The 21,609-nt window shown below is 48.1% G+C and overlaps 3 protein-coding genes across 3 annotated transcripts; all 3 read left to right on the top strand.

The window, feature by feature from the left end:
• The first annotated feature begins 11,545 nt into the window (after nt 1-11,545).
• Nucleotides 11,546-12,633, top strand: LOC117859011 (oil body-associated protein 2B). The gene is made up of 2 exons (XM_034742178.2): nt 11,546-11,866; nt 11,988-12,633. The coding sequence occupies exons 1-2, from the start codon at nt 11,578-11,580 to the stop codon at nt 12,446-12,448; spliced, it is 750 nt and encodes a 249-aa protein (XP_034598069.1). The 5' UTR covers nt 11,546-11,577; the 3' UTR covers nt 12,449-12,633.
• A 2,360-nt stretch (nt 12,634-14,993) lies between these two features.
• On the top strand, nt 14,994-19,373 carry LOC117856832 (uncharacterized). The gene is made up of 3 exons (XM_034739258.2): nt 14,994-15,178; nt 15,337-15,673; nt 16,328-19,373. The coding sequence occupies exons 1-3, from the start codon at nt 15,141-15,143 to the stop codon at nt 19,118-19,120; spliced, it is 3,168 nt and encodes a 1,055-aa protein (XP_034595149.1). The 5' UTR covers nt 14,994-15,140; the 3' UTR covers nt 19,121-19,373.
• An 886-nt stretch (nt 19,374-20,259) lies between these two features.
• On the top strand, nt 20,260-21,606 carry LOC117856835 (HVA22-like protein f). Its single transcript, XM_034739260.2, has 5 exons — nt 20,260-20,440; nt 20,581-20,607; nt 20,723-20,845; nt 20,955-21,201; nt 21,316-21,606. Exons 1-5 carry the CDS (start codon nt 20,394-20,396, stop codon nt 21,340-21,342), a joined length of 471 nt encoding a protein of 156 aa, XP_034595151.1. The 5' UTR covers nt 20,260-20,393; the 3' UTR covers nt 21,343-21,606.
• The last annotated feature ends 3 nt before the right edge of the window (nt 21,607-21,609 follow it).

Below are 21,609 nucleotides of genomic sequence, written 5' to 3'. Positions count from 1 at the left end.
AGCGGCACCTCAAAGAGTGCAAGGATTCGAATGCGCGCCTTCAGCAAGAGCATGATGTGGCGGTACATCATGAGTATGTTGTATCGCAGAAGCTAACTTATGAAGCCAACGCGCGCAAAGATGCTGGGCACTGCTTAGATGCTGCAATGCATAGTCTTCAGCATGACCAACTGGTAATTGCAGGGTTGGAGGTGGAGCTGGAGGATCTTCGTAAGGAGGCCGGCTATGTGATGGACATGGACCAGCAAGAGACCAATCTGACCGCGCCAACACCGCTGCTCGATCGCCTCAAGGCCTCACCTGGTCGACTGAAGGAGCTATTGAAGGATACTGCGGTGGAGTGCGTCAAGAACGTCTTGGCGATGTTGGCGACACACTTCCCGAGGATCCCCTTGGAGCATGCTAGAACAGGAGTCGCGGTAGACTTCAATATGGATGTGCTTATAGAACTGGCTGACCAGTATCATGATGTAGCAGAGAACACTGTCAACGATCTGGACCTGTAAGACAAAACTCTGTGGTGTATCAATCTGTATGATAAAACATGTGGTATAACAGACTTGACGTATGTGAGGAAAAAAGAGCTCCATCCTCCCTTGGTGCATACGACAGGATAATGTGTAGCTGAGGCCTATAGCCGCTAAGTGCCTAGCCTTGCCCAACCAGCGTCCTGCTAAGATTGGATCTCGAGCTTGTAGGAGGGGTGAATGTAACGTTGTCTAGGTTTCGCGAGCTAGAACGCCGACCACACGAGTTATTCGTATTGCCTTGGGAGGGGGAGGAGAAGGATGAGAGACCCAGAGGTCGGCGCCTAGGGGAAACCCCCAAGCTTGAAAGCGAGTGGTCTGTTGAACAGGTCGGACAGCCCCCGAGCGTCAGGAACAGCTCGGGCAAAGGAACAGTAAGGCAATAGGTACGTAAAGAATCTCAGAGGTTTTATTTATTCAGTAAAAAAGGGAAAATAGAGTACATAGCTTTTGAATCCTAAGGGTAGAAGCGTCGTAGGTGCTCGATGTTCCATGGATTGGGGACGCCTGAGCCATCCGCCCATTGGAGTCGATTGGTGCCTGGCTGGATAATTTCTTTAATGATGAAGGGGCCCTCCCAGGGGGGCGGCCAGCTTGTGCATGTCCATGGTGGATTGGATTCGGCGAAGCACCAAATCGCCAACGTTGAAGGAGCATTCTCTGACATTCCAATGGTGGTACCACTGTATCTGCTGCTCGTGGCGTGCATGCTGGATGAAAGCCGCCACTCGATGCTCCTCGAGGCTGTCAATGTCAACCCGCCGACTTGTTTCTGCCTCGCCTTCCTCGTAGTACCGGATGCATGAGGTGCCAAAAGCCACGTCGGATGGCACGACAGCCTCTGAGCCATATACCATGAAGAAAGGGGTGTAGCTGGTAGCCCGGCTCTTCTGGGTTCGTAGGCCCCAAATGACATAGGGTAGCTCACGTAGCCACTTGGTGGCATACTTGGATGCATCGTCGAAGATGTGAAACTTGAGGGACTGGAGGACCATCCCATTCGCATGTTCGACCTGTCCATTGCAACGCAGGTGCGCTACCGAGGAGTAGTACACATTGATGAGATTATCCTGGCAAAAGTTCCAGAACTCGGAGCCTATGAACTGCTTGCCAAGGTCAGTGATGATCCTATTTCGTACTCCAAAGCGATGTGTGATTTTCTCCATGAACTGAGCGGCTTTAGCCGACTCGATGCTGGTGATAGCCTTGACCTCAATCCACTTGATAAATTTGTCAACTGCCACAAAGATGTGGGTGTAGCCATCTGAAGCGGTCTTGAAGGGTCCGACCATGTCCAACCCCCAATATGAGACGGACCAGGATCGAGGGATGGTGCGCAAGGCTTGGGCCGGTAGATGTTGCTAGTTGGAGAAAAACTAACACCCTTTGCACCTTTGGATGAGCTCCTTTGCATTGGTTGCCGCTGTTGGCCAGTAGAAACCAGAGCAAAACGCCTTATCGACCAAAGTGCCCGAGGCAGCGTGGTTCCCGTATTTGCCCAAGTGGATCTCTTGAAGAAGGTCGATACCTTCGCTGCGCAGAATGCACTTGATCAGGATGCCTATGGATGCAACCTTTCTATAGAGCTCCTTCCCGATGATGATGTAGTTTGTACTGCGCCAAGCTAATTTTTCGTGTTCTATCTTGTCCTCTAGCACCATTTGGTCAGTGATCAAGGCTATGAACAGGACGCGCCAATCTCCTTCTGCCTCAATCATCATGATGTCAATAGGAGCTGGGTTGGCCGGAGCCTCAACACTGGCGTTGACTTGATCTGGGTCCAACATCTTAATGGATGGTTTCCGGAGATCTTGAATGAACACGTCAGTCGGGACTTGTGCACGCTTGGTGCCGAGCTTGGGCAGGACATCGGTGGCGATGTTGTGGTCCCTGGGGACATGGTGGAACTCAAGACCATCGAAGTGGGCATCAAGTTTGTGGATTTTCGCGCAGTAAGCGTCCATGGACTCCTTGGTGCAGTCCCAGTTCTTGTTAACTTGCTCGATGACGACCTTGAAGTCGTCGTACGCAAGGATGCGCTTGATTCTGGGGGGAAACGGTGATGCGGAGGCCGTGGATGAGAGCTTAGTACTCGACGCCGTTGTTGAAGGCCTTGTAGTGGATCTGGAGCACGTACTTGAGCTACTCACCTTTGCGGGATATGAAGGGGACCCCTGCGCTGGTTCCTTCGAGGTTGAGGGTGCCGTCAAAGTACATAGTCTAGTGTTTTGGCCTCTCTAGGGAGGACGGCTTCTGGATCTCCATCCACTCAACCACGAAGTGAGCCAGGATCTACGACTTGATCGCATGACGTGAGCAGAAATTGAGGTCGAACTCGTCAAGCTCTATGGACCACTTGACAACTCGGCCGTTGACACCCTTGCTGTGAAGAATTTCATCGATGGGGTACGAGGATACCACCTAGATCTTGTGCGCCTGGAAGTAGTGGTGCAGCTTTCTAGAGGAGATCAGAACTGCGTAGAGCAACTTCTGAACCTGTGTGTAGTGAATCTTGGAGTCATTGAGAACCTCACTAATGTAGTACACTGGTCGTTGCACCATGTATGCATGGCCGGGCTCTTCACGTTCCACAACTAGCACGGTGCTGACAACGTGTGTCGTTGCAGAGATGTAGAGGTATAGTATTTCTTGCTCGGCTGGGGCCGCCATGATGGGGGGAGTGGTGAGGAAATCTTGGATCTCTTCGAGTGCCTTGTTGGCCTTGTCATCCCACTTGAACTTGTCCGTCTTTTTGAGCAGCTTGAAGAAAGGCAGACCCTTTTCGCCGAGTTTGTTGATGAAGCGACTAAGGGCAACCATCATATCAGTGAGCTTCATGACATCTTTCTTATTAGCAGGTTTCACCATGTTTGTGATTGCGTTGACCTTGACGGGATTGGCTTTGATGCCACGCTGGCTGACCATGAAGCCCAAGAGCTTTCTATATGGGACACCAAGGACATATTTGCACGGGTTAAGTTTCCAGTGGTAGGCTCGGAGGCTATTGAAGGTTTCTGCGAGGTCAGCTATTAAGCTATCCTCGTCCTTTGTCTTGACAACCACATCATCAACGTAGGCCTCAATGTTCTTGTGTAGCTGCATCACAAGGCAACCCTGGATTACCTTCAGGTAGGTGGCACTGGTATTTTTCAACCTGAAGGTCATGATGTTCTAGCGGTAGATGCTGAAGGGCATTATGAACACCGTCTTATCTTGGTCGATAGGATTAAGGGCGATCTAGTGATAGCCCGAGTAGTAGTTGAGGAAGTAGAGCAGGATGCTCCCAGTCGTAGGAGTCTACGACTTGGTCAATGCGCAGAATAGGGAAGGGGTCCTTAGGGTAGTGCTTGTTGAGGTCGGTGTAATCGATACATATTCTCTATTCACCGGTTTTCTTTTTTACAAGAACTGGATTTGCTAACTAGTCGGGATGTTTACATTCACGGATGAATCCGGCAGCTAGGAGCTTATTAAGTTCTACCCTAATGGCCTCCTTGCGATCTTGGGCCAAGCGACGACGCTTTTGCTTGACCACTCTTACTGTTTTGCTCAAGTCCAAGGAGTGCTCAACCAACTCCCGCGGGACACCGAGCATATCGGATGGCTTCCTCGCGAACATGTCCGAGTTTTCCTGGAGGAAATTGGTGAGCGCGAGTTCCTATTTGGCGGAGAGGTCGGACCCTATGAGGGTCGTTTTGGTCGAGTCTTTCAGGCCGCGGCAGATCTTCTTGACCTTGGGGTCGGGCTGCAGCGCTGTGGGGGTCAGCTCCATCTCTAGGATCGTGAGCTGGTCCTTGTCCACCTTCTAGGCCTCGGCGAGCATGGCGGTGGCCTTGGACGAGTACTCCAGGGCTTCAGCGAGCTGCACTGCCTCCATGTCGCACTTGTACGAAGTCTCGACGTCACCATAGACAGAGAGGACACCGTTTGGAGCTGGCATCTTGAGGACGAGGTAGGTGTGATGCGGGATCGCCATAAACCTCACCAGCATGAGCTTGCCAAAGATGACATGGTAGGAAGTCTTAAAGATGGCCACCTCAAAGGTGAGTTGCTCTGTACGGTAGTTGTTGGGCGTGCCAAAGGTGATGGGCAGAACAACTCGGCCAATAGGATAGGATCATTTGCCGGGTATGATGCCGTAGAAGGATTCTTCATAGGGCTGTAGTTGTTCGAACTTGAAGTCCATGCGCTTCAAGGTTTTCGTGAAGATGATATTGAGCCTGCTGCCGCCATCAATCAGCACCTTGGGGAGTAGGGTTTGGTCTATGGTCGGGCCACCAACAGGTAGGACCCAGGATCTGGAATGTGGACCCAATGATCTTTCCTGGAGAAGGTTATGGGCTTCTCCGACCAGCGCAGATACTGGACTGGCCGTATGGAGATGAAGTGCACCTCTCGTTGGTGTAGCTTGTTCTTGCAGTTGCTGCAAAATGCCTTGGGGCTACCCACGATGATGTTGACCTCACGGTTCAGTCATTGGAACTCCCCGCTCTGGTCGGTGCTTGGGTTTGGCTGGTCACGGCGCTCCTCCCTGTGCTGATAGTCGCGGTCGTCGCATCAGCGATGGTCGTAGTCGTCGTGGTAGAGGTCGTCATGGCGACGGTCGCCACGGTCCCTATGGTCATCGAGGTCATCATGGTGGCGGTAGTTGCTCATGTTGTTGTCCCTACGGTAGTCCTTGCGGTGGGGTCGCTTGTACTCCACCGAGGCATCGAACTCTTTCTTGAGGACTGTGCAATCTCGATGATTATGACGTGCGTCCTTATGGAATGGGCACGAAGCATTGAAGGTGTCCTTATGGAATGGGCACGGAGCATTGATCGGCCTGGCGGGGTCGCCTTCAGCAGTGAGGACCTCGGGGGCCCATTTTCGAAGTTAGGAGGACTCCAGTCGCGCTTGGTGTTCATCATAGGTCAGCTGGTCGTGGTCGTCGTTCTGGTGATTCTTGCCGCTCTAGAACTGTACTTGCGCCGCCCCCTTTATGTCAGCTTGGGTGTTGGCAACCTGCATCATCTGCCCGACCGTCTTGAGGGCAGCCTCGAACAGTTTGCAGAACATATTGCGGTTCATGAGCTCGGAGTGGAAGTACATGATGATGTCGTGGTCCTCGACGTCGGCCAGTCTGTTGCGGTTCTCGAAGAAGCGGTTGGTGTAGTCTCGGAGGGATTCGTTCTTTTGCTAGCGGACTTGGCAAAGGTTCTCCGTGTTACCAGGTTGGCAGTAGGTAGCCTGGTAATTCTCGCTGAAAGCTCTAGCGACCTGACCCTAGCTATCGATGTTGTTCGGTGGGAGGTTTTCCAGCCACAGGAGCGGGATGGGACCCATCACCATCGAAAAGTAGGCGACCATTTGGTCGTAGGTGCCATGGGCGACTTTCACCATGGTGTTGTACGTCTTGAGCTAGATGGTGGGGTCGGAGTGACCATCATACTTTTCGTTGATGGTTGGCTACTCAACAGCCCTGAGGTGATGAGTGAAAGCGGCAAAGCTTTCGATCGCCATGTCATCATTGTCCTTGAGGTTGTACACAACGGGTGGAGCCCTAGGGTGTCTGTCGTCGTGCCTAGGTGGTGCGTAGGCGTCTTCAGGGGCTCCGTACATGCGGTCATAGTTGGCACGGTGACGCATCTTATCTTCTTGTCGTCGGTCGTTCTCGTGTTTCGGTTCGCGGCCGTATCCCAGAGCATCGTAATCACGATCATACTCAACGCGCGGCAGAGCTCAGCCTCATCGCGCTCTTGGTGGTGGTTGTTGAGGTCAACGTGGAGGTCGCAGCGGTCGCACAACTCTTCATGAAGATCTCATTGCCGACCTTGTCTGCCATGATCCTCGCCATCGCCTCTCCTGCCGCGATGTCAGTTGTCATGGTTATCATTGTTATCGTTGTTAGCTGGTGGGTTGGTGGGTTGCTCCACCTCTTCTTCACGGTCGGGCTCCAGCCGACCTCCCACGCGGTTGTCGTGGTCGCCGCGGTGGTGGGCAGATCTGCTGTGCCCGGATCGGCTCCGAGAGTGCCAGGTAGTTGTGGACCGGGAATATGCGGACCGACTATCGGCCCGCTCTTCTATCTGGGTGTTGTCGATGTGGATACGCGCCAGGATCTGCTCTAGTTGCTCCGAGTCTGGAAGGTTTTCCAGGTCGGCGAAAATAGCTCCCAGGTTGGCCTGGGGTGTAGTGAAGATGTTGTGGCCGGCCTGCTCGAGGTTGGCTTGTTGGGTCTGGACGAGCCACTATTACACTCCCCATGTGTACACAAATTATAATTGAGGATGCATAGTGTATCCTGATTCAACTCGTATCTACTAAGTTTTAGAGATATCCATCGCAATGGGTGTCAGATTTAGTAGCCCGACAGTCCAGCAGAGGGTTACCCAAGTGGTTGATTTGTGGGTGGAGGGGACTGCGAAACCAAGAACTTGACGTTGATCGTGAGAACTCGAGGGACACGGGGGCTTTAGACAAGTTCGGGCCTCCGGAGAATAATACCCTACATCCTGTATGCTTGTGGCTTGTATTGCTTTGCGCTGGTGCATGGTTTACAAATTGGATTGGATTGTTGGATTGCCCTCGAGAGGCTCCGTTAGCCACTTTATATAGCCTGACAACCTAGGGTTACAAGTCGGTTTGAATCTAATTTACTTGGTAGTTACATGGAAGTTAATCTGAGTCAGACTACAATACGTGTCCCGCAATATCCGAGCTGATTTGAATCACCCGGCCTCCTTGACGTGTACTCCAAGTATCTTCATGTCCTTAGCCCGCATGCCCTGGTCGAGCGGGCCCACTTGTTAGGACCGGCCAGTATCCTGGTCGGTGGGGACCCATAGGGTACCCATATCCCTCAATGGGATTCATGTTGAAACCCATGAGGACAATCAAGGAGAATTTCTTCTCTTCACTAAATAAAATGAATATGGCAAATGCACATGCGAAAGAATTCCATCACTCTCATGTAGGTTGGTCTATACATACATTAAGCCTATTGCACATGTTGCATATAAGGTAATGTTTCATAATGTCGATCCATTCCACACCTAGCATGCACGACTTGGGAACCCTGGAATAGGGATGTTGACAAAAATTATCGGCAATTATATTGGTCATAATTTACTCACTGCAAAGTTTCCCAAATCCTCCGATTTTGTGTGCAATGCATGTGCCACTGGGAAATTGATTTTGAGACCATCTCCTCTCAAAATCAAGGCTGAACCACTTAAAATCCTTGAAAGAATTCAAGGAGATATTTGTGGTCCGATTGAGCCAACTTTTGGACCGTTCAAGTATTTCATGGTATTGATTGATGCATATACTCGATGGTCATACGTGTGTCTACTTTTGACACGCAACCATGCATTTGCCAAAATAATGTCTCAACTCATAAGGTTGAAGGCAAATTTCCCTGAACATAGTATTCAATCAATCCGTAGACAATGCTGCTGAATTCACCTCTCATGCTTTCAATGATTATTATATGGCATTGGGAATCCAAGTTCAGCACTCTCTTCCATATGTCCATACCCAGAATGGTTTGGCTGAATAGTTGATCAAAAGGATCAAGCTCATTGCAAGACCTTTGTTAATGAATTGCAAATTGCCTACGTCGTGTTGGGTCATGCAGTACTGCACGCTGCCGACCTTGTCCAACTACAACCAACTGCATATCATGATACTTCCCCAATGCAGTTAGTACGTGGAAATCCTCCAAGTATTTCCCATTTGCGTAAGTTCGGACGTGCTGTCTAAATTCCGATCTCACCACCTCAACATACTGCTATGGGCCCACACAAGAAAGTGGGGATCTTTGTGGGATTTCAATCTTCATTGATCATTAAGTTTTTAGAACCCCTAATGGGAGATCTATTTACTGCCTGGTATGCTGATTCTATCTTTGATGAGGAACATTTTTCGGCATTAGGGGGAGACTTCAAGTACCAGAAAGAATGCTAGGAAATTGATTGGAATGCTCAAAATATTCTAGCCTCTGATTCACGTACTACAGAAACTGAACTACAGGTTCAGAAAATCATACATTTGCAAAAACTTGCAAATGAACTGTCAGATGCATTCACCAATTACAAAGGTGTCACTAAATCTTTCATTCCCACTCGGAATACGCCAGAAAGAGTGAAGGTACCAAATAAAACCACTCAACTCCCACTCAACAATAAGAGAAAGAAGTATGGCTACCAAGCGAAATTCTAATGCTAGCAAGCAAAGAAAGATGGTGAATGCAAGTCAACCTTCAGCTGACGGACACCAAATAGATACTTCGTATCAAGTGGATTGTGATGATCTGCGGCCTAGCTCGGTGGTGCACATCGCTATGACTGAGACATCAAAAAACCCTAGAGATATCATTTCAGGAAGTCACCATGAGTCTATAAGGGTAGACGAAATTGCTACCAACTATGTTGAGACTGGGAAGACTTTTGATAGAAAAGCTACAATTGTCGACTCATATTGAGACTGGGGAGACTTTTGATAGAAAATCTACAATTGTCGACTAATACTTCTCCGAGAAAATTATTGAATGCCTTCAACCTGATCTAGATCCTAAATCCATGGTAGAGTGCCAAAAGCACTCAGACTAGAACAAATGGAAGGATGCAATTGCAGCGGAGTTAGTCTCGCTTTACAAAAGAGAAGTATTCTCGGCTGTAATGCCTACCCCTCATGGTATCTTTCCTATGAGATACAAGTGGGTTTTCGTTCGGAAACGGAATGAAAATAATGAGGTGGTGTGATATAAAGTAAGGCTTGTAGCACAGGGTTTTACGCAAAGACCCGGCGTTGATTTTAACAAGACCTACTCTCCAGTCATGAGTGCAAAAACTTTCCAATATTTAATATCATTGGCAGTACAAAATCATCTATCTATGCAGTTGATCGACGTAGTGACCGCATACCTCTATGGGTCACTGGATTCTAATATATACATGAAGGTTCCAGACGGAATCGATGTACCAAGTCCTAAGACAAATCGCAACATGTATTGCCTCAAGTTGCAGAAGTCACTTTATGGCTTAAAACAATCGGGCAGGATATGGTACAACCGATTGAGTGAATTCCTCCTGCAGAAGGGATACACTAAAAATGAGGATTTCACATGCGTCTTCATTAAAAAATCCCCCACAGATTGCATTATCTCGATCTATGTTGATGATCTTAATATCATGGCAATGAACTGGATATTGATGAAGCACATCATCATTTAAAGACGGAGTTTGAAATGAAAGATTTAGGTCAAACCAAATTTTTCTTAGGTCTACAACTTCAGCATTTACCTTCAGGAATCCTTGTGCACCAAAGTGCATATACCCAAAAGATATTGGAGAAATTCAATATGGATAAGTCATATCTATCTAAAACTTCCATGGTGGTCAGATCTCTAGACATAGAGAAAGACCCATTCAGATCAAGGGAAGATGGAGAAGAGATATTGGGACCTGAATTCCCCTATCTTAGTGTTGTTGGTGCGCTTATGTATCTTGCTAACAGTACCTGGTCGGATATTGCTTTTGCAGTAAAACTGCTAGCAAGATATAGCAATACTCCTACCAAACGCCATTGGACTGGAGTTAAGAATGTCTTTCAATATCTCAATGACACAAAAGATCTTGGCCTCTTCTTCAAGGGGAATAATGATCAGATTTTGATTGGGTATACCGATGTTGGCTACATATCCGATACCCACAATGCCACATCGCAAACAGGGTTCGTTTTCTTAGAAGGTGGAACTGCTATTTCATGGAAGTCTTCCAAACAGATTTTGGTAGCTACATCCACCAACCATTCTGAAATAATGTATGGCTTCGCAGAATGGTAAACCACATACTTACGTCTTGTGGTATTGGTTCACTCGAATCACCAACCATTATCTACGAAGATAATGCTGCTTGTATTGTTCAGATGGAAATAGGTTATATTAAGAGCAATATTACCAAACATATTACTCCTAAATTGTTTTATCCTCATGAGCTTCAGCAAAATGGGGACATAAACATCTTGCAGACAAAGTCTTGTGATAATCTTGCTGATTTATTCACAAAATCTTTACCATACTCTTCATTCCATAAATGTGTTGAGAGAATTGGTATGAAACAACTCAAAGACTTACAAGAATCAGGGGAGTATCTCTCTGATAAATAACTTGTTATGCCATCATATTACACTCTTTTCTTTGTATGAGTTTTTCCCTTCGAGTTTCTCATCCAGAGTTTTTAATGAGATAATATCAATTTAAGCTATATGCTTCATCATTTATTCTTCCCCACTGGAGTTTTTAACTGTGATGATTATAAGCATATAATTCTTTGGACTCCACTATAAACTTCACTCACAAGGATCAAAGAAACATTTATATATCATGATTATTCTCCTTATTTTCCATAGGGTTTTGAGGAATTTTACTTGAAATATCTATCTACATATATTTCTCAAATTTTTTAACAGATATATTGAAGGAATAATTATTCAAATTGGAGGATGATCAAAATTAGATTCGATCAAGGGGAGTGTTACAAAACTAATGGATGATCTCATCCATCTGTACGATGGCAGTTACCACACCCGGCATCGGCACGGGAGGACGCGACAGTTTTCATCGCGTCCGTCCGAGGCACCCACATCATTACTATCAGTTTGAATAAAGTTTGATCGTTCGGTCCCTATTGTCTCTCGTTTCCATTCACGCTCAAACACAAAGGATCCTTAAGTCGGTATAGAATGCTCTCTTCTTTCCCAAGTTCTTCTCGAGGAGAGCAGTAGTGAATTCTGACCGACTGATGCCTACTGTACCTTCCACTCCACAGATGCAAACTTCTCGCGTCTTCTCATGTGTGCTGTCATGCTTTGTCAATCAACAAAGCGGTGCTTGAGCCGTCTGGAAGGTTTTGCTGCATGCGAGGTGCCACGTTCTTCACCCGTGCGCGGCACGCGTCGGACGCCTGGCTCCATGAGCCGCGATGATAAAACCACACGTCCACGCGTTGTCGGTCACGCTCACGCACCGTCTCGTTCAGCCAGTCGTGCGACCTGAAGTTGCTTAGCGATGTCCTCTAGCGATCAGAGCCCAGGCGCCATGCCCGCGTCGGGCACGGCCGAGCCGTCGCCGCCGGGCAGGCTGACGGCGGTGTCCTCGCAGGTCCTCGACATGGGCGCGCAGATGGTGCAGGACCTGAAGCCGATGCGGCAGATGAAGCTGCACTCGTGCAGCTTCGCGCTCTATGCCCACGCCCTGCACCGCCAGATGGAGATCCACCACTTCCTCTCCCGGCTCAACCAGGACGTCCTCCAGTGCGCCGTCTACGACTCCGACAAGCCCTCCGCTCGCCTCATCGGTGCGCGCCGCCGCCTCTCCGCACCTGCACGGCTGCACGCCGCACCGTTAGTTACAAAACTGCCGTTGCGAATTGTGATAGCGTTGACTCCCTCTCTCTCCCCGTTCCGTTGTGTGTCCAGGCGTGGAGTACATCGTGTCGGACGCCATCTTCGAGGGCCTGCCGCCGGAGGAGCAGCGGCTGTGGCACTCGCACGCGTACGAGGTGAAGGCCGGGCTGTGGACGGCCGTGGGCGTGCCGGAGGCGCTGCAGAGCTCGGAGATGGCGAGCCTCGCCAAGACGTACGGCAAGTTCTGGTGCACCTGGCAGGTGGACCGCGGCGACGCGCTGCCCCTCGGCGCGCCGGCGCTCATGATGTCGCCGCAGGCCGAGGACCCGGGCCGCGCGCGCGCCGACCTGGTGCGCGGCCGCGACGAGAGGTACGGGGTCGACACCTCCGCGGGAGGGCTCAAGGCGGCCAGGGTGGAGATGGACGAGCCGGAGTGGATCAACCCCAACGCCGACTACTGGCGGCAGCACGGCAAGGGATTCGCTGTGGACGTCGTCCCGGCCGAGATGAAGCGCCACGCGCCCTTCCCGTGAGCCAACAACGATTTCTTCCCTTGTGACGGTGACGCGTGCTTGTAAGATCGATGTTGTAGCATGTACCAAACTGATCGATGCCCTTCCGTGTCGGAGGAATATGTCCAGCTCCTGTTGTGTGCTTTTCAAGCGCCCAAGTCCTGTCCTTTCTGCAGACTGAAACCTGATGAACCCGTCGTCCTGTATTTCCTCGTATCTGAAACGTGATGGGACCGAACCCAGCGCGAGTGTACAATCAGAGGCCGTCAGAGGCTCAGCGCATGGAGCGCGAGTGGGCGCTTCTGTGGGAACATATGATCACATTAACCCTTCATTTCTCTTAAGATATCCATCTAACCTCTCTTACTGTATCCATCTAAACCGTTGAATTTTTTTACTGTATCCATCTGACCGTTGAATTTTTTTAATTTTTAGATTCTCTCACCTACTCATAATTCTAACCGTTGAATTTTTAACCTATTTAAGATTTTCTCACCTACTCATAATTCATATTTAAGATTTCTCACTACTCATAATTCATATAATTCATGTCATCGTTGATCTCAAAATGAATCCAGATAGGTGAAAAATCCGTGTACTCCTCGGAGTGCAAGGCGCCCCTATCCGTAGGGCTCCGGTTTAGTACGGTTTTCGGTGCTCAATTTTGACCGTCCTCAACAGTTGCATTTTGGATTGACCGATATAATTTATTAAATTTTATTTTGAGTTAAATTCCTGTTATGACAACCAACACCATTAATCTGAAGAATAATTCATTAACTTTTGTTTTGAATTAAATTTCGTCCTCACACTTGCTATGCCATGCCAATATTGGTCTGGTGCATGATCAGAAAAAAAAGAAAGGATTGTACATGGAGCGTCATATCATTAGGATAAGTTTGCTAAAAAACGAAGTTATTGATCTTAAAACGAAAGAAGAGTGACTATATTAGCCTATCTAAACATTTGAGAGATGAATAGGTCTTCTCGGAGTTAAGTTCAAAGGGGGCAGGTTTCATGTTATCGGAAATGTGAAATATGAATCATGTTATCAGAAATGTGAAATATTAATGAAGAACGTAGATGGGAAGTTGGGAACTTTTAAACTTCAATACTAGACTCGTACCAACTAATTAACAATATCAAGTCACCTTTTATCTCTCCATACATCTACTATTTTGTTTTTAAGAAATACATCTACTTATATTACCGTGCAAACTCTTTTTGCTTACGTCGTGTACACACGCTGTAAAATCGAAAAAGAAATACCTCCACTTGGGACTACGTTTTCGTCAACAACTCTATATTCTAAGGGCACGTTTGGTTCTACGCCAACATCAGCCTCGCCCATACTTGGCGTGCCCAGCCAACCGGGGCGCTTGTTTGGTTTAACGCCGTTAATTTGGCTCGTCCATACTCCCATGCTCAAAACACGTCAACGCCAGTTCATTTTTGCGCCCGCGTGTGGGCGAGACTGGGGCAGCAAAATCTCTCGCCAATTCATTGGCGGACCGTGCGTTGGCAGGGCGTGGCAGGGTCAGAACCAAATATGCCTTAAGTACCGCAACTCGTCTACTTGAGTAGTCTCTACAAAGAATATCGGTAGTGTACCTCTTCTCACAACATTTGCAATTCTCTTGCCGAACTCAAGCAAATTTAATATTTATTTGTTTGAGCTGCGGCTTTTAAGTTTTTCTGAAAAGCTATACACTAGCTTTTAAAAAATGTAATTAACTTTTTGATCTCAGAAAACTACAAAAAATTATAAACTTTCCTATAAATTTAGCTTTTGTGGTCTGCCTACTTTCCGAAGGCACATGGAGCAACTGAATTTTTAAGCGCTAACCGACATGTCAAGCAGGCGAGCTAAGCCCAATCTCCAGGTAGCCGCCTTAGGGGGAGTTCAGGAGGAGGGGACTAAATTTTAGTCCCCGTCACATCAAATGTTTGGACACTAATTATGAATATTAAATCTAGACTAATTACAAAACTATTACACAACCCCTAGGCTAAATCGCGAGACGAATCTATTAAGCCTAATTAGTCCATAATTTAACAATGTGGTGCTACAGTAACCATTCGCTAATGATGAATTAATTAGGCTCAATAAATTCGTCTCGTGATTTAGTCTAGGGGTTCTGCTATTAGCTTTATAATTAGCTCATATTTAATCCTCCTGATTAGCATCCGAACATCTGATGTGACAGAGGTAAAAGTTTAGCCCTTGCCCCTACTCCGCGTGCCGAGCAGGTTGACAGAAGGACGAGCTCCCGGCCGCTCGGCAAGCCCTGAGGCCGCCGCCTGCGCGCCGTGTCGGGTCCCCTCGGTTGCCCGGCCCACCACCGCCGCGGGCAGTGGGGGGCGAGGGTACACGACGCGGCCAGCCCCACCAAAGAAGAACACGCGCGGTTCACGAGGCGGGGGAGGAGTAATTGGGAGCAGGGCGACCCGGTGAACCCCGACGTCAAATCCGCCGCGCGCCGGGCCCCACCCCCCCGGCCCTCACTGGCTGCCCCACCCCCACGGCCCGCTCTCCCTCTGCTGCGACTGCACTCGCTTTTTGTAAAAAAAAATTCCGCCTCCTCGTCTGGTGGTCTCCCTCTCTTCCCCTCTCTCTTACTCAGCCCGAGCTGTGTGCTCCCCGCCCCCCGGACCCCAGCCCGCATCTCTCGCCGGCGGAGCGCGCCTGCGCCCCGGGGGAGAGGACGCCAGGATGGCCAAGGCCAGCGCCGCCGAGCCATTCTCGATACGGTAAGCACGCGCGCCCTTCTCCGTCTCGCGCGGCTCGAGAGAGAGCTTCTGTTCCTGCCTGTTTGGCAGCTTGGCCGGGTTTTGACGCGAGCTGGGGGGTGTTCTCGTTCCCGTCTTCCCGAGCGTGCGCGGCTGACCCGTTCGACTGAATGGCGCAGGGGGTTCGCCACGAGGATGCGGGCCGTGGACGCGGCCGCGTGCTACCCGTTCGGCGGCGATGGAGCCTGCTGGGTGGAGGGGGAGCCGCCGCCGCCGCCGCTGCCGTTTCCGCCGATGGACCCGACGCCGCGGTCCCGTTGGTGGAAGCACGAGCTCGCGGCGGTGCGGGCCCGGCTCTCGGCAGGCTCCAATGGCGGAGAGGCTGCGACAGCCGGCGGCGAGGGTGGCAGTCTGCGGAGGGGGACCAAGAGGAAGGAATCCCGCTCGGGTTCCGCGGCCGAGAGGGCCAAGAAACGGCGGCGCGTGCTCCAATTTAGGTCCTTTCTGAAGAACAAGGTATGCATTTGCTTCATGGGTGCATGTGCGCTTGGTGGGCTTGTATGTCTTAGGGTGAGCCACGAGCACATTGTAGTTGTAGGTCCTAGGGTCTAGGCGCAAGCACATCGGCAAGCAAGAGCCACTAGCTTGTTCAAATGCGCAAGTATTTTGGTGCTTGTAGGCATGAAAAGTGTATGCAATGTACTGAGCAATGCCCAGATAATGCAGTGGGGGTGCGTAACACTGTTGCGAATGTGCTGCTTTCTAGTCTTTTGAAGCTCGGAACATGGGGATGTAGTAGTTTGTTTCTGATCTATTAATACATGTGGAAGGGGCAGTATCATTTTAAAACTGAGCCTATTGATAAGAAAATTTGCTGAATCATGATTGGGAACTGATGTTCAGTTAAATTTAAAAAAAATCAAATTACCTTAATGAAACCAATCTCCATCAATCAATGTCTGCGGTGCTGCTGGCAAACAAGCTTTAATTCTTTTCTGATAGAAAGAGTGTAGCAAAAAGTATTTCAATTTCAAGATGGCTGCCTTGCAGAATTCTCTTGAATGCTTTCTTGAACAACATACAACCAAAATGCATAATACTCATTTTGCCACTCATTTACATCGAAAAAGTATTTTCAGCTCACAGTTAGTAACATGTGTTCATTAACAGGAGAAAACTTCTAAGCCTCAGTCAACATCTCGTTTACATCAACACATGTTGCATATGGCATTGTTGAGAAAACATAGAAGTTCTACTGTTTGTACAAGGACAGAACATGAATCAAGGAAGAAACTGGATGAGGCATGGGATTGTATACTACTTCATGAAAGCAGTGTGAATAATCAAAGCAGAGAAAGAATGGACCCTTGTAATGAAATGCATAGTAACCTTTTCTGGAGAAAGGAACTAAATTCCTCAGTAAATAAGCAAGGCATAGAAGTCAGTGAGTCAACTAATTGTCCAGCAAATACTGGCTGTGAAGTAGTGGTGAAACATGCTACAGGGCCCAAAGATGATATTTTTGGAGATCTCCCGCTCCTGGAATTGGAAAGCTCCAAGACTATGTTTCGAACAGGTGTTGATGAACTTCCGACTGTTATAGAAGAATCGTTCATAACAAGTCAAAGTGAAGCAGATTCTATACCAGAAGCTGTACCCTTGAGACTGATAGATGCATCTGACATCACTGCTCAGACGCCATCTCCTCTTGTTGATTTGGTGAAAAGTGAAGTAAATCCGCGCAACGAGCCAGCATTCATCTCTCACAGTGATGTTGCAGGAAGTCGCCCTTCCACTGTCGGGATGGATGGTCTGCCACATCATAAGAACATCAGCGTAATGGAACCAGATCCTGGTAATATGCAGTTGAAATTTAACGGGTCTGCCTTAAGTACTAATTCTGACCTGAGGTCAAAATGTGGTTCTAGAAACCCTCTGCAGGGTTGTTCTGATGTGAATAAAAATTGCTCGAAGGAAATAAAGAAACATAGTACAAGTTCTACCAGTTCACCCGCCGTGAGAACCAGAACTGAAGCTACTAAATGTAAAGATGCATTGGTTAAGGGCAAGAAGAGTACTGATATCGCTGCAGTGGTTGCACTACCTGCACCCATGAACCATCTTTCCTCTCAAGTCAGCGTGTTGCCCTCTGCAGTATCACAAGGGGTTTTCAGCACAAGAACTAATGCAGATGACATGTCTTCATTCAGAAGTATGCCTGCCAAGGAATGCATCCCGTCTACTAGACCTTTTGGTATGCCTGCCAATGAATGCGTCCCATCTACCAGACCTTCTGGTATGCCTGCCAAGGAATGCATCCCATCTGCCAGACCTTCTGGTATTCCTGCCAAGGAGTGCATCCCATGTACCAGACCTTCTGGTAACTTCAGAAGTAATGTTGATCCATGTGTGCCACTGTCAACAAATAACCAGGGGAGCTGGTCCTCAAAACCTCACCTGATTTGCAGTCCTGCTAACATTGGAATGGCTTTTATGAAGCTGCCTGGCCTTGAAAGAATGGAGATCTCAAACTGCAATGTAGAGATAGGTGAAAAAAAATATAGGAACGCACAATCAATGAACACAGTAAGATTCCAGAAACAACAGTTGGTTAGTGGCATGACTAATGCGATGCAAGGTCAGAAAAAGATCGGTCTAAGCAACTCTCAAGCTGGGAAAACAGTTCTGGATGGTTGTCTGGGGCAAGGTGATCATCATCTGCAGCAACCCACGGTGCGTTTGATGGGTAAGACTGTCTCAGTTTGTAACCGTAGCAAGGATCATAATGTACCAACTATGGGGAAAGTGAGTCCAGACAATATCCCCATCGAATCAAATTACCTCTCCACAGCCTTCCGTCAGTTGCCCCAGAAGAGAACGTTCCCTTGTCAGGATTCTGTTATACCAAAAGTGCATATAAATGATTCTTCAGATTTTTTGGCAAGGATTCCTAACAATAATGTGTCAGGGCAAAATACTAGTTTCAGTGGTCTCCATAACCAAAAGCTGCAACCAAAAAATACTGCTTCTCCAACCACAAAAGATTGCACTTGGAATTTTGGTAGTCAGTTTCCTCATCAAGCTGAACTCAATAATGCAACTATGGTCAGCGCCAACTTCAAGACCAGGCATCTAGAGCTACGTCAACCACCTCATTTGACAAGCATTCCTCAGAATCAACAGTCTCAAATGTGGACTCCTGCATCACACATGAGTAGGAAAGATCACAGTTTTGTGGGCTCAGCAGCAAACCAATGTTCTCCTGCTCCACAGTTGTTGATAAAGGCAAGCATGAAGGAAAAATATCAGAAATCCACTTTGTTGTCTTACGACGATCCTAGTTCCGTGCCTATTCGCCAACCCTACCAGATACCTGGGGAAAAGTTATCTTCTGCATCCGCCATATCCTTTCTTGACTATGGTGTGGATAATTCTTTGTCCAGAAGCTCTTCTCCTGGACTGAGTCTTTCTCTTACAACAGGTTTTGCAAATAAGTCTGTTTCAATAGGCAGACCAACTTGTATGGTCAATCTTACAAACACAGATGGTAGGAATGATGCTGGCTTTGCTGATCCAATAAGCAATGGACCAGCTTATACAGAGAATGTTTCACAGCAACCTGCAAAGAGACAACTTGTTACAGATAGACAGGATTTTATGTCTATGGATCTAAACATTGCGAGCCATTCACCTGGCTGGTCACTTAGTGATGCAGTTGGTCCTCGTGTACTTGATTTTAGTAAAAGAACAGCAAGGGATGTCGTGCAAACAGTAAGAAATGAAAGCAACAATTCAAGGGCCAGTTCAGGTCCAGTTCCGCCTATGGAAACAAGGTTAAGGGCTGCGGTGGTTGCAGGAGTCAATACCATGTTGAGGCCAGGTCAAAACCTGAATGATCATTCCAAACTGCTATATTCCACAAAATTTTCAGTCAATAGTGGTGTTAATTCAGTTGTATTATAGTGGAAAGCAAGAAAGAAATAACCAGTTGTCCTCATTCAAGTTATAGTTCTGGAGTTTTTCAGCATTCAGGCACAGGGAAGTTGTAGGAGTTCCACATTTGCGAACATGTAGTTTAGCAATCGATGGATTGCTTAATTCTTGTAACTTTTCCTATCAAATGTGCAAGATTATTTGATTGTTTGATTACTTATCATGCCATATCTGACACAAGCTTGAGGGCACTTGAACTGTACAGATTGTAACTACTTGAGTATTTTGTGGGCATTCTATTTCTAACAGTATTTGCTATGACCGCACTTGATGCACAGCAGTTCAAGGGCTCCTTTGGCAGGGCTCCTCGCGAGGGGCTCCTCGTGCGTAGCCGGAGCCGGAGCCGCGGAGCCACTTTTTTGGGCTCCTCCATGCAGGCCTAAAACAGCTCCGGCTCCTCCCAAATGTGCCAAAAAATGGCTCCGCGGTCAATGCCGTTTGGTACGGCTCCGGCTCCTCCGTGCTTCGGTAAGCGCACGGAGCCGGAGCCGGAGCCCTGCCAAACTGGCCCCAACTGTTGTAGACCGTGTGTTATATTATTTAAGATTGAAACGAAGCAGAAATCTGCTGCACTTTACTTTCAATCACTTTTGTAGACCATCATCAAGCTTTCAAATACTAGCACACTTGATTGATTAGCAATTATCTGTTATTGCTGTTACAAAGCTGTCCGTTTCACCTTTCTGCCTCCCTTTTGTTCAGCACCACAGTACTATTCACTTTAATTGTACCCATTTCCATCATTAGTGCATCGCCTGAATCTTACATTCCAAAGATGGTCAAAGTGAGCGTGATCCTTTTGCAGATTCATCATTGTTAGCTTTATGAGCTAAACAGTTGTGCGGCACAGCGGTAGAATCTGAATCCTTGATTCCCACTACAAATTTCTGCAGCTTCACGTTGGTAGCCCTCTGATCCTGCAACCCTGGAAAATGGTTACTGGCGATGCGCGCAGTTGCTTCAGACCTTTCCAACTGCATTGTTCTTACTTTCCTTGGACCAAGAGTAAAGAAGACTTTGCATGGTATCAGCACGGATGCCTTTCTTCCTCTCCTCCTTTAATCCCATAATATTAAACATCCCCTAAAGAAGTATAAATGCATCTGCGCATCCCTTGTCATCTACAACACCGTCGCAAAACGGGTAAGGAGATCAAGAACATCCGGACAGGCTTCTCGCAAGTCGGAATCGCAGTACGAGAAGGAGACAAGAAACCATACAGCACACTGCTCGACGACGGACCATGGGTGTTCTTGGTGCCCTTGCTAGAAATCTGGACGCCCTTGTTGGGTAAGCTGTACATTCCTGTAGTGTTTCTGTTCCATACAAGTTCTGGCAACAATGGCCGTCCCAAGCCTTTTGCTCTTGTTGTGTCCTTTGATCCATATGAACTCTAACTCCATTTCCTTTTTCCTTTTTGCACTGGACAGGCCAGGGATCATGCTCCTTTATCCTCTGTAAGTAACAATCCACCCTTTCAGTTCTGAAACAATCAACACAGGACCATGATATTTTTTTTGCTAGCCCTGTATTCTGAATTCTAACAGAGTTTGCCCATGAACAAATTGACAGGTACGCGTCGATGCGCGCGATAGAGAGCCCTTCCTCCCTGGACGACCAGCAGTGGCTCACCTACTGGGTCCTGTACTCCCTGATCACCCTCCTCGAGCTCTCCTGCTGGAAAGTCCTGCAGTGGTAAGCAGCCCTGCATTCTCGTCAGCCTTCAGTTTGATCTCGTGTGCCTGAATCAATCATTCTGACGATTTCATCCTCTTGCGCGCGTTCCCTTTCATTTCCTCTTCAGGTTCCCGCTGTGGCCGTACATGAAGCTGCTCTTCTGCTGCTGGCTGGTGCTGCCAATCTTCAACGGTGCGGCCTACATCTACGAGGCCCACGTCCGGCGCTACTTCAAGATCGGCAACTACGTGAACCCCTACTACAACGAGCGCCAGCGGCGGGTGCTGCAGATGATGAGCCTCGACGCGCGCAAGTCCGTCGAGCGCTTCATCGAGACGCACGGGCCCGACGCGCTCGACAAGATCATCAGAGCCGTGAGTTTCTGTTTATCTTTTGTCTTGATTTGATCCAGAGAGTTTTCCACAATGGTTTTGGGATCAGAATCTCTTTGCTCTTTTCTGACGGAGAAGTTTCTGAAACTTGTGCAGGCTGAAGAGGAGGCAAAGAGGACCTAGCTTAGCGTGCGGTGAAGTGAAGGAATTCGTAGTTTGAGGTGGGGTGAAGGCGAAGCAATCTGAAATTCTGAATTGCTCCGGGTGAAAAACGAAGCGTGGATCGCTGTATTTCCATCGGTTGTGTAATTACCTGTGCAGACATGGTGTGCGTGTGTTTGATCATTTCGTCGGGCTTGCCAAGATACAGACATGATTTGACTTGAAGAAGCGGCGAATTTGGTGTACTTGTGAAATCCTTATCGGTTAAATTGTACATTTCTCCAATTA

Source organism: Setaria viridis, chromosome 5, assembly GCF_005286985.2.
Source record: "Setaria viridis chromosome 5, Setaria_viridis_v4.0, whole genome shotgun sequence".
Lineage (NCBI taxonomy): Eukaryota > Viridiplantae > Streptophyta > Magnoliopsida > Poales > Poaceae > Setaria > Setaria viridis.
This window is presented reverse-complemented; position numbering and strand designations above follow the sequence as displayed.

Bases quoted from the DNA above. Each gene is read 5' to 3' on its own strand.
- LOC117859011 (XM_034742178.2), top strand. From the start codon at position 11,578: ATGTCCTCTAGCGATCAGAGCCCAGGCGCCATGCCCGCGTCGGGCACG. The intron at 11,867-11,987 runs GTGCGCGCCGCC...TTGTGTGTCCAG, and splicing joins GCCCTCCGCTCGCCTCATCG to GCGTGGAGTACATCGTGTCG.
- LOC117856832 (XM_034739258.2), top strand. From the start codon at position 15,141: ATGGCCAAGGCCAGCGCCGCCGAGCCATTCTCGATACG. The intron at 15,179-15,336 runs GTAAGCACGCGC...TGAATGGCGCAG, and splicing joins GCCGAGCCATTCTCGATACG to GGGGTTCGCCACGAGGATGC. The intron at 15,674-16,327 runs GTATGCATTTGC...GTTCATTAACAG, and splicing joins GGTCCTTTCTGAAGAACAAG to GAGAAAACTTCTAAGCCTCA.
- LOC117856835 (XM_034739260.2), top strand. From the start codon at position 20,394: ATGGGTGTTCTTGGTGCCCTTGCTAGAAATCTGGACGCCCTTGTTGG. The intron at 20,608-20,722 runs GTAAGTAACAAT...ACAAATTGACAG, and splicing joins ATCATGCTCCTTTATCCTCT to GTACGCGTCGATGCGCGCGA. The intron at 21,202-21,315 runs GTGAGTTTCTGT...AAACTTGTGCAG, and splicing joins TCGACAAGATCATCAGAGCC to GCTGAAGAGGAGGCAAAGAG.